The 17,820-nt window shown below is 36.1% G+C and overlaps 1 protein-coding gene across 1 annotated transcript in view; it reads right to left on the bottom strand.

Annotated features, from left to right (window-relative positions):
* Positions 1 to 1,103: 1,103 nt before the first annotated feature.
* ASIC5 (acid sensing ion channel subunit family member 5) overlaps positions 1,104 to 17,820 on the bottom strand; it is a 31,630-nt gene continuing 14,913 nt past the window's right edge. The window contains exons 5-10 of the mRNA XM_036072218.2: positions 15,217 to 15,366; positions 13,466 to 13,613; positions 10,726 to 10,782; positions 8,350 to 8,518; positions 2,925 to 3,016; positions 1,104 to 1,385 (exon numbers count right to left, since the gene is read on the bottom strand). Of these exons, the coding sequence (XP_035928111.2) occupies positions 1,195 to 1,385; positions 2,925 to 3,016; positions 8,350 to 8,518; positions 10,726 to 10,782; positions 13,466 to 13,613; positions 15,217 to 15,366 (807 nt within the window). The 3' untranslated portion in view covers positions 1,104 to 1,194. The remainder of the gene's footprint in view (positions 1,386 to 2,924; positions 3,017 to 8,349; positions 8,519 to 10,725; positions 10,783 to 13,465; positions 13,614 to 15,216; positions 15,367 to 17,820) is intronic.

Here is a 17,820-nt window from a genome sequence, read left to right on the forward strand (position 1 = left end):
CGAGATCATGACCTGAGCTAAAGGCAGACATTTAACTGACTGAGCCACCCAGGAGCTGTTTAAGCTTTTTTCTACCTAACATTTTAATTTTTAAGATTTATCAATATATCAGTTTTGGGGGTGATCGCATTTACTCCACAGTGGTTCTCTGATGCTTTGTCTTTCATAGCATGTCCCCACACCACTGACATATGTCTCCCGCCTGACAGCTATGTAGATAAGGAAACTCCTAGCCTGTCACGTGTCTGTGGGAGAATTTCTCTGAAGTATTTATCATGACTGGGATTTCCAGGTCATGAAATATACATATTTCTCATTTGCTTAAGTCCTGTCTGATTGCACTGGCCTCATTTCCAGGGCACTTATAAGTACGTGGAGATACTTGGAGAAACTGACAAAACACTATGTACTCCCAGTATACCATAAATTAATTAATTAATTAATTAATTAATTTATTTATTTGAGAGAGAGAGAATGAGAGACAGAGAGCATGAGAGGGAGGAGGGTCAGAGGGAGAAGCAGACTCCCTGCTGAGCAGGGAGCCCGATGCGGGACTTGATCCCAGGACTCCAGGATCATGACCTGAGCCGAAGGCAGTCGCTTAACCAACTGAGCCACCCAGGCGCCCTACCATAAATTTATTTTTAAATAGATTTATTTTAGGTATTCACCTGAATAGGAAAGAGAGACTCCTTCTCCTCCAACAGTTATACAATAGAAGTCTCCAGACAAAATAATGTTGAATTTTAGTGAAAATAAAAATTCTCTGAAATTTTGTAAAGCACAAATTACACATATTATTTTCTCAATAAAAAAGTATCTTGTCTCCTCAAATACAGTTCTTTTACCAGGTCCAACTTGCATATCCAGTCATAAAGAATGTCTTTTTGCATTACACACTCATTCATTAAAAAAAATATTTATGAAATGCTTAATACACAATCTCTACTGTTGTAGGTGCTGGGAATTCAATGGTGAAAAAAATAAAACAGTACTTGTTTTTCTTTATATATAAATTAATATTTATGCATAAATACAGACAGACATAAAGATATGTATAAAGAGATAGATACCTACAATGACTTTTACTGAATCCCCAAACTGTAAGATAAAGTTACATAACAATGAATTAGCCATGAATAAATTTGAATGCGTTATGAAGAGAAGAGCAAAAGCTTTTGTCCTACAGGAACATTAGCATTCTTCTATGTGATTTCTCTTCCCCAGATGAGGCTGAGGTGGACGAGACCCCTGCGTCATTTCCGGTATCTTCAGCAAGAACAAAATGCATATCCAGTAGAAATTGGTGAATATATATTCAATAATTTCTATAATTGTAATCATACTGGCCCCACAAAATAGGCCCAGTTGTCCGCCAACATCTGCTGTAATAAAGCCAATAATGACATTGAATAAATCATGTTTTTTTATAAAAAGCAAATTAAACATTACTAGAATTTAAATTATTTGAAGCTAATAAGTTAATCAGAACCGATATAAGAAGATGAGTTAATTGTATCATTTTAAGTTTGGTATAAATAAAGTAAATAAAGAAAATAAATAAAGCAATTAATAATATCTTAAAATAATATTTATATAAATCATCTCAAAATGGAGAAAGTTATAGAAAAGGTACCAACTGATGCCTTGAGAGACACAGAGAGAGAGAGAGAAGAGAGAGAGAGAGAAAGCAATTATAAAATCTGTTTCCAAAACTATTACTCAAAGATTTAGGAAGATATTAAATTGAGGCAAATTAATAAAACATCATAGACAATTACAAATTCATTTCCCTCTGTTGAATGAAGAACAGAAATGTAACATTTAGATGGCTCTGAGTGATGATGTTTTCCAGAAACAAATTTCCAAGCAATTTGGAAAACTGTCTTTTTAAGCATTTGTAATATTTCATCCAACAAAAAATATGTTAACACAATATTTCCCTGTGTTTAAGAAATTTTTAAAATCTATATTTGTTTTTATTGTTTGTGCTTTTTTTTTGTGGTAAAATGTAACATGGAATTTACCATTTTAATAGATTTTAAGGGTATGGTTCTGTGGCATTAAGTACATCCACACTGTTGTGCAAGCATCACCACCATCCATCTCCAGAACTTTTTCATCTTCCCCAACTGAAACTCTGCACCCATTAAAAAAAAATCCCCCAATCCCTCATGCCTCCTAGCCTCTTGAAACCACCATCCAACTTTTTGTCTCTATGAATTTGACAACTCGAGCACTAACTTCTTAAATAGAGTACATTATTAATCTTTTTCTCATTGCCCTGGGCCATTCTCAGGATCATGCTATTTTTGTAAAGTGTGGTAATGAAGTATGGGTTGCCCCTAGAACTTTGACGGATTTGTGTATTTCCTTCTCATTCAGGGGCTCAGCTGCCAGGGTGTGACTGCTGTCATTTTGCCTTAATCTGACACTCTCTACTGTCTCCCACATGACTTCCTCTAAATAGTCAATGAGATCTAGAAAATCAGCCATTAAGTTTGTTAAGGACATGACCCGACAATGGTTGTAACTTAAAGGTTCAATTTTGCTTGCTCCGCCTCTTCTTTTCAATGCAGTCTGGGTGGAGTTCTGCATGGAGGTCTGAGATGCCTGATAGTCTACTCAGAGGAAGGATAGCTGAAACACTCTACAGTAGTCATTTGCTGGAGAAAGGGGTGGTGTCTGAAGGGAAAGTAAGATGCTGGGTATAAATACGAATGTCAGCCTTTTCTTTGTGAAAGCTGTTGTGAGGTTTGCTGGAGTTGTGTCTAGAAAGTGGGAAAGTGTCAGATTTAAATGACAGACAAAAGACAACCACTGTCTCTTTTCCTCCATTGATAAGCTAAAACCTTAAGTACAAAAGGAAAAAAAAAAAGATAGAAAATGTCTTAAAAATTGAGGAACAGCTAAAGAACACTTACCAAGTAATTCAGACACACTCACTGCTTTTTGCTGCTGAGTTATCTTATAGTTTAAGTCACTATAGTTTATTTCAATGTTCACGAGATTCTCCCTGGGGATAAAAATAAAGTTAATCTAGCTCAAGATTGTCAGCACTACTTTTAATTCTTCTTTGATGAAAATAATACTCATTTTTAATTCAGATGTCATTTAATGTTGACACTGTAAAGCTATTGTGATCACAATAAATGGCAGTCATTTACTTTATATCATTAATATATTAAGGCAGAGATTCTGCTTTCTTAGTGTCTTCTAGAAATCTTTATATGAGACCAGAGCGAATAAAAACTACTTTAAAATAACTCTTCATATAGGGGCACCTGCGTGGCTCAGTTGTTAAGCGTCTGCCTTCGGCTCAGGTCATGATCCCAGGGTCCTGGGATCGAGCCCCACATCGGGCTCCCTGCTCAGCGGGAAGCCTGCTTCTCCCTCTCCCACTCCCCTGCTTCTGTTCCCTCTCACTGTGTCTCTGTCAAATAAGTAAATAAAATCTTTAAAAAAAAATAACTCTTCATATAGTCTTGGATACCCTCACACTCTCTGTCTCCGGCTCAGATCTTACTTTGAACTTCAATAAAAATCCAACTGCCTCATGGTATTTTTAGTTGAATATTCAATAGGTATTTCAAATTGAACATATTCCAAGCCAAGCTCTTGATATTTCCTTATTTATATTGCAATAGCACTGCACAGCCAAATCCATGCGTAAATATTTGTTTTACCTTCAAAATATATACAGAATCCAACCACCTCTCATCCCATTCACTGTTACCACCTTTGCCTAAGCTCTTATCATTTCACCTGGATTTTTCCAATAGCTTTCTGATTGGTCTTTCCACTTCCAGTTTTAATGTATTTCACTGAAATACACACATATCCTCTTTTCATCACACAATAACCAAAATAATATTTCTGCAACTTGCAAATCATATCACTCTTTTGCTCAAAACTCCCCAGATATGTCTTAGTATACTCTAAGTAAAACTCCATGACCCTGTCTCTGCCACCTACCTCCTCACTTTGAACTTTCTCAACTCATTCCCTAGCATCCTTAGCCATTGCTTACACTGCTTCCTGCCACACCAACCTCCATTCTATTCTCTCCATACATGAGGCATGCTCTTGCCTTGGGATCTCCCTCTGCATTTGATTTCCCCTCCTTCTGGAATCTTCTTCCACCATTTATTATTGAGTCTAGTTCCTATACCTCTTTTAGATCAGCGGTTTTCAAAGTGCGGTCACAGGTGTTTAGGGGTCCTCAATATCTTTTTGGAGGGTTCACAAAGTCAAAATTATTTTCATAATATATGAACATACTATTTGACATTTTCACTGTGATTTTTATTTCAGAAAGCTACAGTAGCCACATTTACATGGAACATCATTCTTACTTGAAAGAATGACTGGCAAACTATGGTTATTCAGACTATGATATTTGGCAGACATTGTCATAAAAATGAAGAAAATGACTTGTTACTTCAAGAGAAATAACTGATAAGATTTGCAGTTAATAATAAATTTCAAGCTTAGCTTTTATGCTATAGTTATAATTTTGGAAAATTTGTGTCTGTTATGATGAGCTTGACAACTACCCAATTTTTAAAGACTTTTCTGATAAATAATGATATGAAAATGAAATGTATATTATATATTAAATGGATCAACATTTGGAAGATCTGCACAACTCGGAATTTTTCTAATGACAGCAAATAATGTTCAAAATCATTCATGGATGAAAGATCCATCGAAAATACAAGATCAATAGATACTAATATATTTCAATATGAAAACTTCATTGATAAGTTTTGATATTTCACTACTTTCAAATGGCAGCTTTCAAATGACACCCTTCCCTCCTCTTGTCGCATAAGAGATAGGCTGATAAGAAAGCCCGTGTACTTTTTCCTTTGGCACCTGGGAAAGCGCAAACCCTTGAGATCTCTCATCCAAGTCCTACTTCATGACCACAGTGAAAGGTAAAACCAGTTGCCTCTCCTTGCTCTTCCAAACCAAGAGAGGATCTGCTTGGGAGATCCCATAGCCTTCCCAGAAAGTCTCATTACATGACCAATGAATTTTTTTCATACCCCCCTTGATGCATCTGTGGCATCATAGGTCCCAACATCCAAATCACATTTTGAATGGACAAACAATCCCACTCCCCATGGGGCAACCACAAGATACAACTTGCAGTTAACATTTAAGAAACTACACTTGTTGGGTTTTGATGTGTTATCAAAGAAAAGTGTCACATATCTACAAAGGTTATTAAAATATGACTCTCTTTCCCAACCACATATCTGTTTGACCCAAGATTTTCTTTACATTCTTCAACCAAAATTACATAAGTCAACAGATTAATTGCAAAAGTGAGAATCCAGCTGTCTTCTATTAAGCCAGATACTGAAGAAATTTAAAATATTCTAAAATAATACCACTCCTTTTCCTGAATTATTTTTTGTTTCAGAAAATAGTTTGTAAAAAGCTTTTATCTATATTGCCATCTAGTACATTTATTATTGTCATTGTAAATGAATTAATATATAACATTTTCATAGTTTAAATTTCCAATATGGCAAATATTGCTACAACTCACACAAAGAAAAGTTCATTGGACTCTTCAGTAACTTTTAAGAATGCAAAGGGACCTTGAGATCAAAAAGTTTGAGGACAACTGCTTTAGGTCTTTACTCAACTGTCAACTTCCCAGGTAGATCTTACCTGATCACAATCCTCAACACTGAGAACAACCCTCCCTGACTTTGGCTTCCTCAGGCCCCTTTTCTGCTTCCTTTCTCTACACAGCACTTAGCACCATCTGACATGACTGTATATATATTTATTGTTCATCTTCAACCCAATGAAAATAAGTGAACAAGTCAGGTTTTTTGTCTTTTGTTCACTGAGGAATCCTTAATACCTAGAACACCCCAAATCCTGACACATAATAGGTGCTCATTACATACTTGTAAAATGAACAAATTGAAGATGAAACCAATGAACAAAGGGGTAAATATTAACCTGTTTTATAAGCTGAGGTGGAAACCAACCACCTGATGATTTTCAGATGGCAACAATAATTGTCATTAAGAATGAATCCTATTAGCAATGTTTCCTAGAATTACATGGTGTCCTCTAATATATCTTAGGAACATGGTTGTAAATCACTCTCTCCTAATTGTTCAGAGTTTTAAGAAATCAATATTTCCAAATACACTTAATTTAAAATATATCATTAATATGTTTACTTAATTTCCATTGGTTTAACCCGGGGTAACAGGAGAACGTACTATGTTTAAGTAGATAATCAGGGGGTACTGTCATATTTACAAACAATAAAAGAGTTGCCTAAGTGAAGGAAATAATAAAGTTGTCCTGGAAGTCCAGTAATTTTAGTAATATTGCAATCTTTTTGTCCCCCATCGTGCTCCTAATTTGCATGTACACTGATAATACTGTTTAACCTCCCAAGCACAAACCTCATAACCATTTCCAATCATTATTCATCTGTATTTCTGAGAGAAGATAAGTTCATCCCTTACAAAAATACTGTGATATTTACGCAACTTCTCTCAGGCAGGTGACTTGCCCAGTAATTGGGTCTCACTGAATCTATGCCATGTGAAGCCAGTTGCTGATCCCCATTATAAAGATAATAGGAAGCTTAGCTTGACTGAGGCAGGCACTATGGAGATGAATATAAGGATAAATTTTGGCTGAATCTTAGCCAGTCTCATTAGTTCATTAAATAAATGAACTTTTTAAATTGTTCTGTTTGAATTTAACAATTTTTCAAGCAAAAATTGTATGAAATTGTTTGTTTTATGCAAAACGAATTCATTCCCCTTAATATAGCACTCATACTCAAGTAACTGGAAGTATTTATGTAGTGTTTTGTAATTGCAATAAACACTCAATTTTTCCTTGATCTCCTTACCATTATTAAAATCCAGATATTTTATAATTGTACCTCTCCTGACCCAAACTGATATTCTTGGACTTAAATCCTGAACAATTTCACTACATCATGAAGCATATTAAGTAATGATGTAACCCAGGAGATCTCGACCAGCCAAAAGGCACACAACTGCACTTCTCGGTCATATTTAAGTATAACAGAAATAATACCATAAGTAAATCACTTTCCCATATTAAAATGGAATACAAAGAGACATCTGTTCCAGACACAAGAGCATTAACAAAGAAATAATTGCAAATTTTCATGCCTTTCATCTTTGTATCTGCTGAGTATTTGAAATCATACCTATCAACCCTGTCCTGATGAAAGTACTTTTTCTTCCCGACTTGTAAAGATCACTTTATTGTCTGGGCATTTCAATGGGGAGAGTATTTTATTTATTTCGTGAAAATAAACACCAGGCTAAAAGTGGAATCAAAATGTGCTTTCAATGTTAGATACCTGGCTTTTAATGAGTTAGTACACATTCATTATATTAAAGTACAAACACCCATGTACTGTATTGCTATTTCAGGTGCTCAGCTTAAAAATATAAACAAAAACCAAAAAGAAATGTTAAGGTCGTACCCTCATTTTAGAACAAAGAGTTCTCTATGAAGTTTGACTTGTAATTTTGAAGAGGCAGCATGGTGTAGCAAAAAGAGACCTAAGTTAATCTTTGGTTAATCAAACTTGGAAGGATATATCTTTGTGGAAAAACATAGAAGACTGGAGTCATAGGTCTTGGGCCTAAGTTCTTTCTGTGCCACTAACTACCTTCCCAGGAGAGTTACGTGAGATGCTGTGTGTATCAGTTTCCTCGCCTGTAAAATGAGAATAATAATTTGTGCTCCATCAACCTTGTAGTTATTAAAACACTCAAACTATGTGATACGCAGGTGAGGAGTTTTCCTATTTTAAAGAATCAGCTGATATTAGTCAGCAGTATTATTTTCCCTAGTCAGTCAACAAGGTAAGATCATGAGCAAATTACTCAAGCAGGCCTCATTTTACTTTTCACACAATTAAATTGAAGGACTGAAAGACATGACCTTATCCGCTTTTAAAATTCTAGATTTTCATGGTTAATTTAGTGATGGAAGCCATTGCCTCCTTTGATTGATCAGAATTTTATTTTCTTTGCCTTTAAAAGTTTTTTTTTTTTTTTTTTAAGATTTTATTTATTTGACAGAGAGACACAGCGAGAGAAGGAACACAAGCAGGGGGAGTGAGAGAGGGAGAAGCAGGCTTCCCGCTGAGCAGGGAGCCCGATGCGGGGCTCGATCCCAGGACCCTGGGATCACGACCTGAGCCGAAGGCAGACGCTTAACGACTGAGCCACCCAGGCGCCCCTTGGCCTTTAAAAGTTTTGACTAAATAAAATATTCCTGTTAATTACAAATAATTTATAAGACTAAGAAGATTACCTGATATATTCCTGACTTTGATTTAATTTCTTCGAAAGATATTTCAAAGCTTTTTGACTTGGAAAAGTAGAATAAGAAATAGTAGCAGGGTATTCTGTTTCTTCACATGGAACAGGGCAGCTAGAATTATGTGTTCCCATTGTACATAATCCCTTAACTTCAATGAGGTCTGAAATGAAAATCAGGACAGGATATTCAGAGAAGAGGACTATTCTAGAGTGGGGAGGACAGAGCTTCTAAAAACTTTATCATTTTACTTTCAAAGCTAAAAAAGTGGCTAACGAGTTCTATCATTACTTTCTTAGCAAATGGTGTTTATATTTTATTTATATTTCAGTATGAATATAGCAAAGGAGACAGAATATGAAACACGGGAGTTGTTATCTTCTAAATTCATTGAGTCATTGGATTCTTATCTTTGTTAGAAATCAGAAATTCTTTCCAGAAAAGTCTCTGGGCTTATTTCCATAAAATAGTATTCATTTGGACAGGAAAAAGATGGAAAGTTGTTTATCTGACATTGTGTCTCTTTGAGAAGAAATTTCAAGCATAATCCTGGAAGCCAATGACGCAGGTTTAAAGTAAATTTACTCTTGGGTTTATCACAAGTTCTGTGAAATATGTGGCTGGGTGTTGAGATTCTCTGATATCTGTGGACCCAGTGACTTCTAAATCAGCCACAGAGGTTCTCTGTCCTGTCTTCTCTAGACTTCTGTAGAGCTATTAGGCTATCTTTGCAAATGTATACTGAAAAACTCCCCTGCAGGAGGTGGTATTTGTCTCCAGTGTTCCTTTGGACCACGTCCCAGTGTCCAGTCTCACTGTTCCTCACTCTTGGTAGATATTCCGGTTCTTGTTTTCCCTGTGGCTTTGTTACTGAAACTCTTTGCTCTTGTGAACCCTTTGTTCACCAAGACCCCCTGATTAATGATAAACTTTGGACTTTCTTTTTCCAGAATCTAACTTTGATACTCCTTCAGGGCATGACTTTTGCACACGTCCTCTAGTTCTTTATATTGGTTAAAACCACCACTCTTTCCCTCTACTCACACAGACACATTCACTCACACACACATATACTCTCACAAACATATACTTGTCTGTGTATCCCATTATCCTACAACATTCTCTGAAGAACTACATGCATGATTTGTTTCCCCAAACTTTCTCTCCAGCCCCCATCAAATGTAGGAAATTATAAGAAATTTGACAGTGTACCTCTTAGCTCCACTGGTCACTAATTGACTTCTGCATATTCAGCTTGGAAGCTATTAAAAATATATATGAGATCCCTTCTACCCATATCCATTCCATGAAATATTTTACAACAATGAAAAAGAAACTCTGAATTTCGATTCCTGGTTTACTGGAGATATTTCCACAATGGGATAGAACAGCAAGTTTTATAGGAGGGTATATAATATTATTCTATTTTAATTTAAAAAACCCAAGATTTAACATCATAAATATGAAGCTACATATGTAGAAAAAAATAAAGGTACAATATACTAGAGAGTTAACATTGGTTAGGGGTTAAGATAAACAATATGAAAGCAAAAAAAAATGTTGCTTAAGAAGAAATTGTCCCCAGTAAAGGTGGCATATATGATTTTGATCTCATTTGCATAAGATTTTTGTATATGCATTTATGTATGTATTTATATATAATATATGTATAATTAAATGAATAAATGAAAGATGGTCACCTAAATAATGACAGTAATTCTCAGACTGATGCAACTTCTGTTGATTTCCACAAGATTCTTCTCTGTTCTGCAATGTTTGAACTAGTCACAACATGCATGCTTTATGTAATAAGAAAAATGCAACAACGCTATTTTGATTATACAAAAGTATCAAATTTTAAAAAACATAAAACCTAGAAATAAAAATCAAAACTCTCTTGCTGTTACTTTGTGACTGAAAATCTTTTAATTCAGATTTATCTTGAAATCAGAGGGTTTTGTTTTGCTTTGTTTTGTTTTACTGTCTATGTTTATAAAAGCTACCGTGCTTAATTTTAAGAACACTGGAAAACTCCCTCTTTACAGTTTCTATTCTGTTTCATTTCTGGACTGGCCATAATATGATTTAATGTGCTGTATAGGGGCGCCTGGGTGGCTCAGTCGTTAAGCGTCTGCCTTTGGCTCAGGTCATGACCCCGGGGTCCTGGGATCTAGCTCCCCATCGGGCTCCTTGCTCAGCGGGGGACCTGCTTCTCCTTCTCCCTCTCCCACTCCCCTGCCTGTGCTCTCCTGCTCTCTCTCTGTCAAATAAATAAATAAAATCTTTAAAAAAATAAAAATAATGTCTTGTATAACTCTGAGCAACTTTCATATAAATCCTGAGACTAAAGAAGTAAATTAAACCACTTACCAAGTGTAGGAGAAACACAGTTGTAAAACTTTTGTAGGTCACATTCTATCCCATTTCCTTAAAAATAATAAGTGTAAACATAGAAACTTTACATTTTGTGAAATAAGTGATATAATGACAAAAATACCTTTCATCCATCCATCCATCCATCCATTCTTTTGCAAAACAAAACAAAACAAAACAAAAACTATACAAACATGTTAATATCTAAAGAAAATATACATTGGGAGGAAAAATAGTAATGTTTTTGTTTATTTCCATGTTTCTTTTCCTCTGTCTATATCATGCTAAAATCCTTTAAGTGGAGATACTAATTTAAAAATGTAGCTTTGAAATTTAAAATTGTTCTCACATTTACCATCTCATTTGTTCCTACACTAAACCTGTGATGTGGGAGTCATCATTTTACAAATAAAGAAACTAAGGTTCAGAAAGTGGCTTGTCCAAGCCCCTGCAAGGGAATAGGGCTTGGTTCACCTTCTGTCCTGCTCCCTATATCTATTGATTGATTGATTTTTATTTTTTATGGTATTAGTTGAAGGACGCACAACGTACCGTGTACTTTCTTTTTTTAAAATTTTTATTTAAATTCCAGTTAGTTACCATACAGTGTAATATTAGTGTCAGGTGCACAATTTAGTGATTCAACACTTACATCCATTGATTTAAATAACTCGCACACCTGGTGGGCTGCCTTTCTAGTGGTCAGACGGGGCAGATAAGTACCAATATTAGTAATCACTGGCTGTGGACCTTGAGAGAAATTGTAAAATCAATATGTAGCAGAGCTGAGTTTAATTCCAGGCTGATTCTAAAGCTTTAGTCATTGCACCTTAACACAAATACTTGTCTATTGCTATAACCTTTGCAGTCCCTAGGGTTAGGCTCAGTGTTTATTTAATGCTCTTGTAAATAACCAAAAGAGATAGTCTATTTACAAGTTGTAGATAAATTTGGCTAACTATGAGGAAGTGTTCTTTGTAAGGGAAATGAAAGAAGCAAAAAAAAAAAAAAAAAACAAAACTACTTCCAGCATTAAATTAATAAAAAACCCTCTCTTTTCCAAAGTATGCCTTGCTTCTTCCAATGGTATTTGTCCCATTACAAAGAACAATGACATTTTGGAAACAATCCATATCTGAAAAGCTGATTTTCAGGATTGCCTCTGCAAATTGTTCATAGAGGTACTTTTGCTATTTCATTTAATGACTATAGATCTCAATTTCCTCATCCATAAGTAGACTTAGAGGGATATGTGAGGATCAAACCAAATAAGATATCATTCTGAAAGCACTTGGTATATGCTAAAGTTTATAAAAATGCCATGATTTGTATTTTATAGTTCATCTTGTTTCTGGTCCATATTTGTTATCCAGTTCAATTTGCAAGAAGTAATACATTATTAAATTATAAACATTATAATCCATCTACCAATTCAGATTTTTTTCCCCCAGAAACTTTGGAAAGATAATTAGGCATGACAAATCAGATCCAGCATGAGCAGTTTTATAGAATGACAGTTTGGGATTATTGGCCAGAGACCAATAATCAGAATTCTAGAAAAAAGGAAGTGACGATTCTCCAAATTCCTAAGAAGCACTTTGTCAACTAGAAACCATTGTTAATAAGAGCAGAGGTGGTGGGGCGCCTGGGTGGCTCAGTCATTAAGCGTCTGCCTTGGGCTCAGGTCGTGATCCCAGGACTCTGGGATCGAGTCCTGCATCGGGCTCCCTGCTCCACGGGGAGTCTGCTTCTCTTTCTGACCCTCCCCCTTCTTGTATTCTCGCTCTCTCAAATAAATGAACAAAATCTTAAAAAAAAAAGAGAGAGCAGAAGTGGCATTAGTCTACCTGTGTATGAGAGGTAGTGCGTGCATGTGTGTGTGCACACCTGTGTGTGTGAGATGGGCCATAGCAGCCAATTTAAAGAGCCAAACTGGCCCGGCTAGCTCAGTCGGTAGAGCATGAGACTCTTAAAGAGCCAAACTGGTATTGCCTTTAATACACTCTCCGTTTCTTTATGAATTTGCTGGCCAAGCGGGATGAGGCAAATCTGAATAAAAATAACCAAGACTTACATAGAATATATTCTGTATCAGACATGTTTCAAACCACTTACATGCTTCTTTCATCTGTACGACAATCCTCTAAGGTAAGACACTGTTAGTGTTCTCCCCATGTTATAGGAAGTACAGAGAGGTTTAGTCTAAGGTCATGGAGAGGAGAAATTGTGTAGCTGAGATGACCAGCCTGGTTCAGAGTCCAGCTCTGATCCACCCACCCTTCTCTACTGCCTCTTCCAGTGTTTGCTGCGAATATCCCTGGCTCCGGAAATGTTCCAAATTGTACGCAGAGGGGGCCTGGAGCTGTTTTTCTGACCACAAAGAAAAGAATTTCCCAAAAATGATATATTCAGGGTTGATTAAGATTTATATAGATGATCTAATTTCTCTTTCGAATTGAGAAAATGGTGATGATCGGTTTTAGACATTTAAGAGCACCCAATTTTCCATCCTGAAAATAAGAATTGGAGACTGGCTCAATTTTCTTTTCTTTTCCTGAAATCTCTGATCTAATTCCATGATTTAAAATCTGTCGGGTAAGGTCATTATTTGTCAAGTAGATGACTTTCTGGCATGGATTTCATAAGAATGGAGAACAATTTTATGATATGTTATTTCCCATGATTCAAGTTAAATAAAAATAATTACATAAGAGGAAATTTATCATTCTTTATTTACCAGGAAGCAGAAAAGGTAAACATCCACATTGTTCTTGTATGTGCTGAGCTTTACATTCCTTCAAGCAACCAGAAGTGCTGTAGGTACTAAAATTCTTTAGCTTGATGTTAGGGTTGCATTCTCCCCAAGGGTATTCTTGATGAACTGTCTTAAGAGAAAATAAACACCTGGCTCAAGAGGTATATCTGAGTCAATCCATACATTTCCATTCCAACAAGAGAAGCTAATATATATATTTTTTTTACTTTTCTCTCAGAGCTCTTTGATTTTTTTTTAATTGACTACCTTTGCCTATGATGCTTACTCTATTAGCCTGAAAATCCCTGAAGGTAAATATAACAGTGGTCCTTTAACACATATCCCAAAAGCTCTGTACCTAAAGTGAATCAATAAAATCAGACAGACTGACTGCTCTAAAAATTAACTCATGTAAGAAAAAGTAGTATCATTTATGGAAATAACATATTAACATATTCATAAGTCCACTCCCAAAACAGCAACCAAATTACACACAAAAAATCCTTTATTGAGTACTTATTATGTGCCAGGCAATATGGTAAGTGCTTGGGTGCCTGGGTGGCTCAGCTGGTTAAGCGACTGCCTTCGGCTCAGGCCATGATCCTGGAGTTCCGGGATCGAGTCCCGCATCGGGCTCCCTGCTCGGCAGGGAGTCTGCTTCTCCCTCTGACCCTCCTCCCTCTCATGCTCTCTGTCTCTCATTCTCTCTCTCTGAAATAAATAAATAAAATCTTAAAAAAAAAAAATATGGTAAGTGCTTTTTTAAAAAAAAATTAAGATTTTATTTATCCATTTGAGAGAAAGAGAGCACAGGGAAGGGGTGCAGGGAGAGGGGGAGAGAGAACCTCAAGCAGACTCCCCACTGAGCACAGAGCCCAACATAGGGCTTGATCTCATGACCCTGAGATCATGACCTGAGCCAAAATCAAGAGTCAGACGCTTAACTGACTGAGCCACTTAGGTGCCCTTGTAAGTGCTTTCTTTATGTTATTTTACTTAAACTTTGTAGTTACTATAATAACTATGAAAAAGAGATATTATCTTTATCCGAGAGAGGAGTTGGAATTTCAGGAAGGTAATCAAGGAAACTGCAGAGCAAGTGAGTGGCAATTGGAAATCTGCCAGACATGCCTTACTCCAAGACTCTTGCTCTTCCCACTTATTTTTCTTCTTCCCAGAACATCCCATTGAGAAAACACACAATTCAGCAACGCGAGGGTCTCTTCATGTTTACTGATCCTTTCCATTTCTAATGAAATTTAAACAATTTTTTTTTTTTTTAGATTTTATTTATTTATTTGAGAGAGAGAGAATGAGAGAGAGCGAGTACATGAGAGGGGGGAGGGTCAGAGGGAGAAGCAGACTCCCTGCCGAGCAGGGAGCCCGATGCGGGACTCAATCCAGGGACTCCAGGATCATGACCTGAGCCGAAGGCAGTCGCTTAACCAACTGAGCCACCCAGGCGCCCTTTTTCTAATGAAATTTAAAGTTACCCTGAATTTGCCAGGCTTCCCAGCTGCCACTTATATTGTATATGTGAATTCACTGATTTTACTACATATGTACCTCCTAGTAATGGGAAAGAATCTGAAATGAAACTAACTATGGAATTTCCAGAGGTCTTCTAAAGGCATGGCAGAAAGAGGTTTCTAGTGGATGTATTATTTATGTGTATATCCACTTACTACCCTACCTGATTGGCTCAGATTCTACACCTTGTACATGTTATTTACCTTGACTTGGCGGATTGATACCCGGGCGTGCATTCCCACAGGTGACGACAAGCCTAAACCATCAATCTGTGGCACTTTCTTCGGTGAATGGATAACAAAGACGATTCCGGCATCAACGAAACCAAGGGCTGGGTCATCAGTGAATTCCTCCTGAAACAACCAACCAAAAATTTTCCTCAATTACAAATTGATATCAATTCTATACACGTTCAAGATTTCGTTTTATTATCTTGTGAGAACATTTGACTTACTTAAAATCAAATATTTCCTATCACTATCGAATTTCTTCTTATATACAGACTGAAAAGTAAACCCCTAAGATGTACTTTTTATGGTTGAATCACCTGTCAAGGTGTCAACAGTTTCTCTAGATTACTTTCGCCTTAGATGAATACCATAGTACATATCATGACTGCTAATCGTCTGATTTCCTAAGGGCCCTCTCTTCACCTTGTGGCCTTTTAGTTGCTTCTTTCTTGGCTATTCTCTTTGCTTCGCTTGTTTTAGAAAATCATTTGGCTCCTTTCTTCTCCTTGCAATTAAAATCTCTGGCCTTATTTAAAATTGAAATTCAGGGGTGCCTAGGTGGCTCAGTTGGTTAAGCATCTGCCTTCGGCTCAGGTCATGATCTCAGGGTCCTGGGATGGAGCCCCACATTGGGGTCCCTGCTCAACAGGGAGTCTGCTTCTCCTCTCCCTCTATCCCTCTATCCCTCCCCCTACTCATGCTCTCTCTCTCAAGTAAATAAATAAAATCTTAAATAAATAAATAAATAAATAAATAAATAAATAAATAAAATTGAAATTCATTTCCCCCTAAGATCGAAGATTTACACTATGTTTTTAATACCCATGCTCTTCTATAAATCCTATGCCAGATGAAAAAAATGAACACTAAACTTCTGGTGATTTTGTTATTAAAGATTTTCCTTGACTTACAATGAGGTTACATCCTGATAAACCCACTGTAAGGTGAAAATATCATAAATCAAAAATGAATTTAATACACTTAACTTACAGAACATTATAGCTTAGCCTAACCTATCTTAAACATGCTTAGAGCACTCACTTTGGCCCACAGTAGGGCAAAATCATCTAACACAAAGCCTATTTTCTAACAGAATGTTGAATATTTCATGTAATTTATTGCATTTGGAACCGAAAGTGAGAACCAGAATGGTTGTATGGGTACAGTATGGTTGCAAGTGTATCCGTTATTTATGCTGGTGATTGCGTGGCTACCCGGGAGCAGCCTCTGCCCAAAATCACGAGAGAGAGTCGTACCGCATATCGCTAGCCCGAGAAAAGATCCAAATTCAAAATTTGAAGTATGACTTTGACTGCATATGTATCACTTTTGCACCATTGTAAAGTTGAAAAATTGTAAGTGGAGACATTGTTAAGTCAGGGACTGTCTGTAGTTGTAATTTTAGATTATAGGGAGAAAGATAGGGCTTGGGAATATGATGATTTTTCCTGTGAATGGGTCAACTGCATATGTAATTGCATTTAATAAACACGCTTAATATTCTATTTGTAACTCAGGACCCTATTTCTCCTGGGTCTGTTATGACTCTCTAAGAAACACTCAACTAGCTAGTCTGGACAAGTACTTAGGAGCCATTTACTTATGGAATATTACTTTGCATTTGCAGATTTTAATTGCATTCTAAAAATATTTGGGAAATTCTAGTTTGTAAAATTCATAATATAATATTTGAACAGACTATATGGCTAGTATTTAAATGACCTAGAAATATAAATCAAATATATGTATAATAAATATATATATATACATTTATATATAAAATCAAATATATATACATGCATTGTACTGTGCAGTACTTTGTTGGAACAAAAATGTGTCTTGAGTGGGGTGCAAGAGGAAGTTATGAAACATACCTCAAAGAAAAATTCTTTGAAAGTAGCCAATGGCCCCATTCACTTGGACTGAGAGAGAGGATAGTTCAATGGGATTTGGGGAAACTAAGTTTATTTCTCAACTTCACATTAATCATATGATTTTGGATGCTTAATTTATCAACATTTCAGAATCTTCATTTACAAAAGCACAGTAACGAAGCAGAATATCTCTACATGTGTAATACTAGGAACAGCTGTGTAAGATAGAACATAAGAATTAACCTTGGTGGGGGGAGCTCTACCAAGTACCCTTGAAGCTGACAACTACTGCATTGCTTAGGTGTCTGGACATCTGCCTCTCAGGCCTAAACACTTAAACTTCTTGGACCAATTACAAGTTTGTAGAAGCTAGGCTTAGGCAAAGTCAATTTATACAACATTCTTTATATAACAAGTATTTTTTTAGTCATCCTTCAGACTATAGATTCCATGGTTTGTCAAATGTGCATAAATGACTTCTTTCTAAAACATATTGCCTTTTTTACATAAAAGTCTTTCTAAAAATATTCTTAAAATACATGAAGTCATTTTAAATTAACTATATGCATTGTGATTTAGAAACTTCTGTCTTCCTTATTTTGTGGCATGAACATTTCTGGAGTCACAAAAATGACAGTCAGTAGTACAGGGCAAAATATTTTGATCAAATCTTTTGAAACCCCTACACATTCTTGTTTGTCTT

Source organism: Halichoerus grypus, chromosome 3 (assembly GCF_964656455.1).
Source record: "Halichoerus grypus chromosome 3, mHalGry1.hap1.1, whole genome shotgun sequence".
NCBI lineage: Eukaryota > Metazoa > Chordata > Mammalia > Carnivora > Phocidae > Halichoerus > Halichoerus grypus.